Below are 10,373 nucleotides of genomic sequence, written 5' to 3'. Positions count from 1 at the left end.
CCCCGCATCAAAATCTTACTGGGCGGGGAAATGTATTCTCTGCCATCTTTTGTCACATTTATGGTTGTCTGACAAGAAAACACAGGAGCGGAGGCGATGACACAGAAAAACTGATGCGCTGCAGTGCTAGTGACTCCATGACACTTATAAAATTGGTTTTCTGGAAGTTGCTGCTATGAGTCTGCTGTTGATATAACTTAGAAGGCTGAAGGAATTGCATCCATATTTCTTACATGACAATGTACATTAGTTGTAACAGGGACACAATGACAACCTGAGGCTGCCACCTTATCAACAGTGAAACAGGAAGCTTAGACTACTTTACGTTGGAGCCATGCTGACACTTTAGTTGGTTCCAGTATATGTTGAGGGCCGTTGGCAATGCTCCGTTATATAGCCCCTATAGTGCTGACAGCTTTCTTTCTGTTCTTCCCTCCCCCTCTCCTCCTCTCTGTGTCTCTCTCTCTCCCTTCAGGCTGTGGAGCGGCTGGCACGTGGCAAGAAGGCGGGGAGAAAGGATGCGTCTTTGGCCAAGTGTGAGAGCCTCCCCCCGGGGAAGCCGGCGGCGGACACAAGGCCCCATGGGCCGTTGACCCAATGTCTCTGTGATTTATGGCGGCTGGGCGCTGTGGCCACTGCAGACTCTTCTCTCTCAACCATTCAGAGTCACACACATACACTGCGGGAGACGCGAGGAGCCACACACACTGCAGCATCGACCACAGGAATATCTACAGAGCGATTGCTCACTGAGCACCAGAGCCACAAAGGCACACACACACACACACAAGTAGCATCACTACTCCTGCAGAAGGCTACACACTAAAATAAAAACCTCCTATTTACACCACTAGGTCTCACAGGACCTTCACTTGTCTATCAGGCTGAGGCCCCCCTCTATCCTCCATTCGACTGTGTGTGGATTACTATGCTTGAATCAGTCATGGCATGTCAGCCATAGTGGTTTCAGTGTAACAGCATCACTGGCGGGGTGGGATCAATGGAACTGCGCTGAGTAATGAGGTGCATGTTCCTGTGTTCACATGGTCTGAGCAATCAGCAGCTAGCCTCACTACTGCTGATGCCACACAACCTGTTCCACATCCACCTTGATTCCACCCTCTTCCTCACTCAATGACTCACTTCCTCCAGTAAGGGATCTTTAAGGAATTAATCGTGTATATATATATATATATATATCATATATATATAGTATTGCTTCATATTAATATTACATGCAGTGTAATCAGAAGTTGTTTGATTTGTCTGCCACCTTTAAAAAGCTCTGGAGTGTACTTTATTTCCGCTCCGTTTCACAACTTTTTTGAAAGCCCACGGATTAAAGAGCGAGAGCCAAAAGGCGCCCTCGCCATGGTGTTGCCGCCCCCTGACAAACGCCACGTGTGCCTGACCACCATCGTCATCATGACCAGCATGGCCTTCATGGACGCGTACCTGGTGGAGCAGAACCAGGGTCCCAGGAAGATCGGCGTGTGCATCATCGTCCTGGTGGGGGACGTGTGTTTCCTCATCGTGCTGCGCTACGTGGCAGTGTGGGTGGGCGCCGAGGTGCGCACGGCCAGGCGAGGATATGCCATGATCCTGTGGTTCCTGTACATCTTTGTCCTCGAGATCAAACTGTACTTCGTCTTCCAGAACTGCAAGGCCGACAGGAAGAGTCTGGAGACGGTGGCGCGGAAGGCTTTGACGTTATTGCTCTCGGTGTGCGTGCCGGGGCTCTACCTGGTCCTGGTTGCGCTGGACAGCATGGAGTACGTGAGAACGTTCCGGAAGAAGGAGGACATGCGGGGCCGTCTGTTCTGGGTGGCCCTGGACCTGCTGGACCTGCTGGACATCCAGGCCAACCTGTGGGAGCCCCAGCGGACGGGTCTGCCCATCTGGGCCGAGGGCTTGATGTTCTTCTACTGCTACATCCTGCTGCTTATCCTGCCGTGCGTGTCCCTCAGCGAGATCAGCATGCAGGGAGAGCACGTCTCGCCCCAGAAGATGATGCTCTACCCGGTCCTGAGCCTGGTCACCATCAACGTGGTTACCATCCTCATACGCGGCGTCAACATGGTGCTGTTTCAGGACAGCCGCGTCTCCACCATCTTCGTGGGCAAGAATGTGGTGGCCATCGCCACCAAGGCCTCCACCTTCCTAGAGTACCGCAAGCAGGTGAAGGAGTTCCCCCACCCGCAGAACGCCATGGCGATGGAACTGCAGCAGAACTCCATCAGCCACCCGCAGCCACTGCCCAATGCCACCAGTCTGCCCCACGAACCCTCACCTGCGCAGGACGTCATCGACACATGACCGGCCCCAGTGGACTCACTGGCACTTCACTGGAGTCAACCCTATAGCCTGTTGCGCTGTACCGTTTCCATGAACCCCGGGAGAATGGGCTGTAAATGGAGAAATCGGCTGCATGACAGGATGCTAGTTTAGTGTTGTCGTCGAGCCCATCTAAACTGCTGTGAAAATATCATAAGACACTTTCAGCCCGGTCTGTCCGTCAAGGCAGTATCCCTGATTCTCATGGAAGGGAAAAGACGTTTAAAAAATAAATAAAATATTAAAGGAGAGAGAAACACATTTTTATCATGTTATTGTGTTTTTAAATGTTTTAAAACTTTATTAAGAGAATCTCCACATTCTGCAGCTGGGTGACAGTTTTGTTGTGTATATTGGACAATTTGTTCCCCCTTTTTGAATATCTTGTATTTCTCACTTTGACACCGCAGGCGCATGCGTGGCATTTCCTTTGAATCCCAGCAATCAAAGGATGTACCACTCAATGTGCAGCACTTCAGGTAAAAGAGGAGTGGGTAGAGAGAGAGAGAGAGAGAGAGAGAGAGAGAGAGAGAGAGAGAGAGAGAGAGAGAGAGCGAGCGCGAGTGACGAGTGACGAGGGTCAGTCATGAGCAGATACTGTATATGATCTGTAGTAGAGAAAGGCTGGCAGAGAAGGAGGTGGGGGGGGGGCGCATATCAACAGGCACTGCACAGGCAGTTCTGCTGAGAATGGAGCTCTCTGCAACCTACTGCCTCTGCCAGGGTTACGCTTTACTACCAAATGTCTGATAAAAGCACCAGAGCTCAGCACTATACCATCTACTCCAGGCATCCAAGCGGTGTGTCTTATGTGTGTGCGTGCGTGTGTGTGTGCGTGTGTGTGTGTCTTTGTGTGTGCGCGTGAGTGGGTATTAATGCGTGTGCCTACATGTGTGCACGTACCAGCATACCTGCTCGCTTGTGGGCACTTGTGTATGTACTGTATGTGTGTGCGTGTGCGTGTGTGTATGTGTGTGTGTGTGTGTGTGTATGTACTGTATGTGTGTGCGCACAACAAGGACGTGGAAGGTCATATCAGTACAATAGTTTTGAAACAAATGTTGTACGACGTGAGGAAAAAGTCAATGGTCTGTGTTTCTTTAGCGCCTTCATCCAAAGCGCTTTACAATGTGTGTTAAATTCATTCTATTCACACTGAAAGCAGAAGCAACCAGGGGTTCAGTGTCAGGACAGCCGCTCTACCTCCTGAGCCACTGCTGCCCCTATATATATAAAATAAAACTAAAAACAAAACAAAAAAACAGTACAAAATCAGAAGAGGAGATGATCATTTTGTTTTATTTCCAGTACTGTACATTCCTCTACAACTAGCCTAAGCCTTGAAGTGGAAGAATGCAGTAATCCAGAGCGCAGACAAATATGTGAACAATAGGACAAGCGAAAAAGAGAAATAAAATAACATTCAAACAGCAGTTCTGAAATGTCCTTGTTGAATTCATTTCTTTATTATTATTATTATTACTACTACTACTACCGGTATGTATATTCTTATTCTTTATTGTTGGAGGCCTGTGATGTTTAAATAAAAAATATTAAGAAACAGGATAAACGGTCTCGTTTTTCCTACACTGATGACTGATAAAAGGTCCCCATTAAGCTTTCTGTATAGGAAATTGATCTTAGGAAGTCGTTTGTGCATTCCTTGCATGTGCTGCACATGGTGTCAAATAAAGCTAATCCCTTTCTGCTCAATTTTACATGAAATGAGTAACAGATGCCATAAATATGCAGCCCGTACAGCCACACGGACCTTTAATTCCATAACCCTCAGGCTAACACTTTTATGGAAAACTAGAGGGATGACTTTATCACTAAAATGTGATAAAAGTGTATGAACCTTTTGCAGAGTTCCCTAGTTTTCTTTATAGCCTCTCATTTGTGCTCTACTGTATACTTGGTCGTCATGTCTGCGGTGGCCTCGTACAATCCATCATGTCTAACTTCAACGACTGGTGTTTTTCTTCATGTTTCCACGGGGACTTTAATTAACATACCCCAGTTTTATGGTGGGAAATGGAGGGGTCAGTCACCTAAGGAAAGTCCCATTATGGCAGTAAGAATCGCTAAACCTGATTTAGCTCTGTTTTACAATGGTGTCGCATGCCGAAAATAGCCGACAAACTCAAGATCAGCCATTTTTGGCATGCGACACCATCGCATTACAGAGTATAAATTAAGAATAACGGTTAACTGCTGGCCTCAAGACTCAAGAGATCTAGGGCTCCATTTTCGTCACCGCTAAAGCCCTTATCCCGAAACTTCTTTGCCTTTTTTTACTATTTTGAAAAACATTTTTGAATAGTTCAACTAGCCAATCTACATTGACACGTTGTGAGCTTGTAGACTGGCCATTGTAACTATTCAAAAAATGTTTTGCAAAATAGTAAAAAATGCAAAGAAGTTTAGGGATACAGGGTTTAGCGGTGACGAAAATGGAGCCCCAGGTCTTTGCCCCTCAACTCCATTAAAGGGGAATTCCACTCATTTTCAACATTTTACTATGTCATTAATATACCTTAGAGCTGTTGTGTGAAAATAATAAAAAAGTCCCCCCCATTCTGTGTTTCCTAGAACTAGAGATCTGAAAAAAATCATTAACATGGTGAAACACATCTTGATGATGTCATCAAGATGTGTTTCACCATGTTAATGATTTTTTTTCATAATTACAGTTCTAGGAAACACAGAATGGGGGGACTTTTTTATTATTTCCACACAACAGCTCTAAGGTATATTAATGACATAGTAAAATGTTGAAAATGGGTGGTTTTCCCCTTTAACTACAACTACAACTGTCATGGCTGACAGTTGTCAGGCTGATTAATCACAGCGATGCCTGAGCTCAGGAAGCTGAAAAGATCTGCAGACACATTTAGGCTATTTATTTTTTTATTCATAAAAAGGGTGTCAGATGTGATTTTTGATAACTTATTGTAAGTTATCAAAAATGTTGTCGGACAACATGTACATGTGTTTACAATGCAAGAAAACATAAAAGATGCTGCAGCAGGGTACTTTTGTATGCACCAACATGTATGTATGTTTACAGATGATCATTCCGTTTCTCTTCCGTTTCACTCTTTTAAGTGCACTGCAGACAAGTGCAGATCTAGTAAAATAGACAACACAAACGATATTAGGGTTTAATACATGTTTTGCGTAGAATACTGTATGTTATTATTAAACTGCTCTGTTTCATGTCAGATGCAATGCAACATGATATTGGCACTATATTTTGGCCATCGGACACCATGCTCTCTAAATATCAGCTATTGAAAATTCCCAATTGGTTGACCACTAATAATACATTTGCAACAGCAGTCATCTGTAAATAAATAAATAAATAATGAAAGCAGTGATAATGGTTTGTCACCTTCCGTTATTCACCAAAATATCCTTCTACCATCGCTGCAATAATTCATCACCCTTGTACTGTAGAACTGTGGTAAAACAGTTCCCTCTGGTGTAATCTGAACTTTTTATTTTTACCAATTTGTTTAACCCATTTAGGCCCGACGTCGAAATAAAAAAAACGTTCGCTCTGAAAGAATATATACCTATTCAAAGATTTGTGCCGCATTTTTACGATTTTTCAAAAATAGCAGACCTACAAGCTTGTAGATCTGCTATTTTTCAATAGAGGGTATGCGCATGCACAAAGTGAATGGCAAATCGAGTGGCAAATCAAGTGGCAAAGTGACAGGAGAAATGAGTTTAACATTGTTTAATGTCGTTTAATGCAATTAGATATATGTTTGGATGCATGGGCTGTCAAGGCCAGAAAGTAGTTTTTAGCCACTCAGTAGGCATTCCTGCATAACTTCCTGGTTTGATGATGATGTCACGCGCATACCCTCTATAGCTAAAGTATAACAGAATGCTTGAAACACCAAAAGGGGTTCCCGCCCAAAATGGGTAAATGTACCCTGACACCCTAGTGGCTTATTGCAGTTGATCAATCAGCGCAAGCTAACGTGCCACCACACGTTGTGCTGTCACTGTGAGCAACCTCACCTCTTTATTCATTCCTGAATAAATGAGCTTATTAATCTGCATGTGGCCTCTCCTTGAGTTTCCATACTCTGAACCAAGCCTGCATAACACTAATCCAATTATTTTATCCAGGAATTGGTGGTACACAGAAAATGTTAAGTTAATTTAACTGGTGTGCACTGTACAATTCTCTCTTTTGAACCCTAAGGAGTTTTAGTACTGTATAAGTATGTGAAAAATAAATCACTATTAACACCCCATGTACACTGCCAGCGATGCGAGCGAGCGAACGATGAAATCCCATTAGAATACATGTTTTTCAATGAGACTGTCCTGACGTACCGCGAGTGTGCAGCGACGTCATCCACCCCTCCTATATTCGCTCTCTATTTTAGCGAGGTTTCGCGGCCCCAAACACTTTTATTGGTTTGTGATCTACATGCTACTATTTATTGATTATTTTATTTTTTTCCAGGCTACGTCGCAACCCAATGACCGACGCTCAATAATATCAGGACCGTTTTTCGTGTTCGCAACTTGCCTGTGTAGATGAGGTGTAAGAGTATAATGGATTAGGGCGCTCAGGTGGTGTCCACCATTATAGAGTCTAGGCCAGGTGTTCGAATCCACGGTTGTGCATCCAACTTGCCAAGCATCTACTGTACATGAACACAATTGGCCGCAAATAAATAAATAAATAAATAGAAGAAAAATAAATGCACTTTAGTTAAAATCTTTGGCCTATATAGGCCTGAAGTGAATGCTGACAATAAGTTATCTGAACTTTGGTGGAGGAGATCCTGATAGACTTTGCTCCATTTCTGAGGTAAACAAAATGTTTGGTTTGATGAGGGGAGGGGGGAGTCTCAGACCATCTGGCAGCCAAGGTGTTTGATGCTGGATAAACCCTTTGTGTATGTCTGTGTTGGTGCAGATGCTGGGTATGTTAGAACTTCTATTACACTGTTTTTTGTGCTCTTTTTTTGTTTGTTTGTGGTATGTGGGATAGGCCACCGCCTTGCTGACTTGCATGTGGACACACTGACAATGGAGTAGGTGTGGGCAGCTCATTAAAAAGAAAATAGAAAGTTTTAGAACATTTTTGAAAATAGATCTCAATATGTACAAATAAAAAATATTAAATCTGAATTATCGACACTCACATGTGGGGTCCCACAGGGATCCGTTCTGCGGCAAAAGCTTTTCATTTTTATATATTAATGACATATGCAATGTCTCCAGGAATCTGCATTGTGTCTTGTTTGCCGATGACACAAACACAGTTCCATTCAGTGGAAATGGAATTAAAAACAATAAAAAGATGGTTTGGTGCAAATAAATTATCATTAAATTTAAATAAAACAAAGTGTATTATATTTGGTAATCGTCAAATTGAACAAAACAAATTATGATAGATACAGTAAAAATAGAGAGAATCTATGACAATACATTTCTTGGAGTGGTTATTGACCATAAGTTGAGCTGGAATCCCCATATAAATCAATTAAAACAAAAATATCAAGTGCCATCGCAATACTACATAAAACAAAAGACATTCTCTCCACAGAATCACTACATATTTTGTATCAATCTTTAATAATACATTAAGCAACCAAATATACAATACTTTAAAAAAGCAATAAGATTGTCCACAATGTGGATTACTATGAGCCAACCAACACATTATTCAGAAAATCAAACAGTCTCAAATTCAGAGAACTAGTGGGCAGAAGATGTTTCAGAAAAGACAAACTAAATATAATCTCAGAGGCACATGTACGGTACATGTATCTACTAAAAACTAGAACAAATGGCAAACAAAGATCTCTAACATTTGCAGGAGTAAAGAACAGCCTCAATAAAGAGGTAAAATTATGCAGATCATTACATCTATTTAAAAAAAAATACTTAAAAATAATATCTACTGTATTATACATTTGAAAAGTTGTACCCAAGTGAGGACAAGGGACCCAAAGTCAACAGCTACGTCACTACTGCAACGCCGTCTTACACACTACACTCACACGGCAGTGACGTCACACACTTACCCTCCGCGTCGTTCCGCTATCTCCTCATGTCGCGCCGAACGCCGAGCCTCAACACCACCACCCACTGCCACCAAAGTCGGCTCCCTTCCACACTCACGCCGGCAATGCATTTCTTTACTACAAACACTATCGCCCCAAGCACCCACACCCCCGCACGCACGCACACACTCACACACGGAACACTGTCGCCAGGTCTATGAAAACAAGCCCAGAAAAAATGGCATTCAACATGCTACTTACACACACTACAACTCGCTTACAACTCGCGGACCTGGCAACACTGCATCCTGCATCCATTGGCTACCATTGCTAATTTGTTGCCACATCTAAGAAAACAAGCCCACAAACCCTGACTTCCTACAGGCTACTTACACACACTACCACTCGCTTACAATACGCGGACCTGGCAACACTAACATGCCCTCTTTCATTGGCTCTAACCCCACCACGTGACCCACGAGTTTCCATGTTACATTGCACAGTTCCGAAAAGCCAACCGGAAGTTACACACTACACACACACACATTAGAAGAACAAGACGAACACCACACACACACACACACACACACACGCGCGTGCGTGCGCATACGCTGCAACACAAAACATCTGCGTACACTGTGTGGACTTCTGTATCGCAACGCGGGGGACTTTAACTGACAAGTGAGAGAGAGTGTGTGTGTGTGTGTGTATGTGTGTGTGTGTGTGTGTGTGTGTGTGTGTGTGTGTGTGTGTGTGCATGTGCATGCGCAGTACACATACTATTTACCCAGCGTGTGCGTGTGTCTACGATGTGTGTCAAATCCCGCAATTTCCTTCTTCCCATATTGCGCTGCAACGTAACTCTAGGATGAGCCGCCCAAAGGGCGGCGAAATTCTAGTGATAGACAATATAAAACAAATAGATTGATAACAAATAACTTGGTTCCTATAGTAGTAGCTTTTTTGCTTTCTGCAAAATCAGGTGACTTTGACTTGTGTGTTCTTGTTTGCGTTGTGTATTTGTTTTTACATTTCCGTTATGTGTGTCTGTGTGTGTTTTGTCCTTTTTGTTTGCTTTGTATTTGTTTTATTTTTTACCTTGATTATTATTTAATATTAAAAGGGTAGGCATCATATAAGCTAAGGCTTCAGCCTATACTCCCTTTTCGTCTCTAGCAGAATAATAACTGCATATGCACTGCATATTTTATAAATGACCAATAAACTTGAACTTATCACTTAAATTTAATCTTTAACATCAGGTCAAAATTTGCGTCAGATCCTGTGTCTAGGTGAGACATGACCTTTGACACAATCTAAAGGTCTCAATAGAATAGCAGAGAGACAAAATACAACCACCCCAATTGCATAAGTTAAAAAGTTACATAGTTGTGCTTTAACTGATTGAAATGTAGACATTGTCAAGCAACAAAACCTTAGTTTTGGTAAAGGGAAGATATTTCCTTTTTCTTTTCTTTTTTGTCTCCATTGGAAGTCTGCCAAAACAAAAGTCTGCTGCACAAAGTTGCAGATTTGTTCCCCCAAGGAGCACTAGAACGAATAGATCAAAATTTAATTTCGGTCATTAATCATTTTTTTAGAGACTGTGGACCCGGCAGCATCCTCAACCCTGGTGGTTTGGTTCACCATAATGATGCTCTGGAGAAATAGCATTGTCTGAACAACGAAAATAACTTCTACAGATTCAGATGGAACAAAAGCACTTTGAACAATGAAGAGAAATTCTACAGATTCAGATGGAACAAAAGCATTTTCAGACAATCAAATGTGGAAAAAGAATGGGAATGTATAAAAGTGAAACAAAGTTCAATATGCCAGTATCGAGCAAGAACAAGAGATGCTTATATTGATGGCAGAAAGTAAAATTCCTGTGGATGGCACTGGGGATTCTTCAGCACAATCGGAGGCATCAGAAGAACAACTGTGTAGGTGGGCCTTGTCGTGACACCCCCCCCCCCCCCCCCCCCCCTCCTTTGA

The 10,373-nt window shown here is 43.0% G+C and overlaps 1 protein-coding gene across 1 annotated transcript; it reads left to right on the top strand.

The window, feature by feature from the left end:
• Positions 1–1,371: 1,371 nt before the first annotated feature.
• tmem121ab (transmembrane protein 121Ab) lies at positions 1,372–2,316 on the top strand (the record flags this gene model as incomplete). Its single annotated transcript, XM_079525492.1, has 1 exon — positions 1,372–2,316. The coding sequence occupies one exon, from the start codon at positions 1,372–1,374 to the stop codon at positions 2,314–2,316; it is 945 nt and encodes a 314-aa protein (XP_079381618.1).
• Positions 2,317–10,373: the final 8,057 nt, after the last annotated feature.

The sequence above is a fragment of the Electrona antarctica genome, assembly GCF_951216825.1.
Source record: "Electrona antarctica genome assembly, chromosome: 17".
Taxonomy (NCBI): domain Eukaryota; kingdom Metazoa; phylum Chordata; class Actinopteri; order Myctophiformes; family Myctophidae; genus Electrona; species Electrona antarctica.
This window is presented reverse-complemented; position numbering and strand designations above follow the sequence as displayed.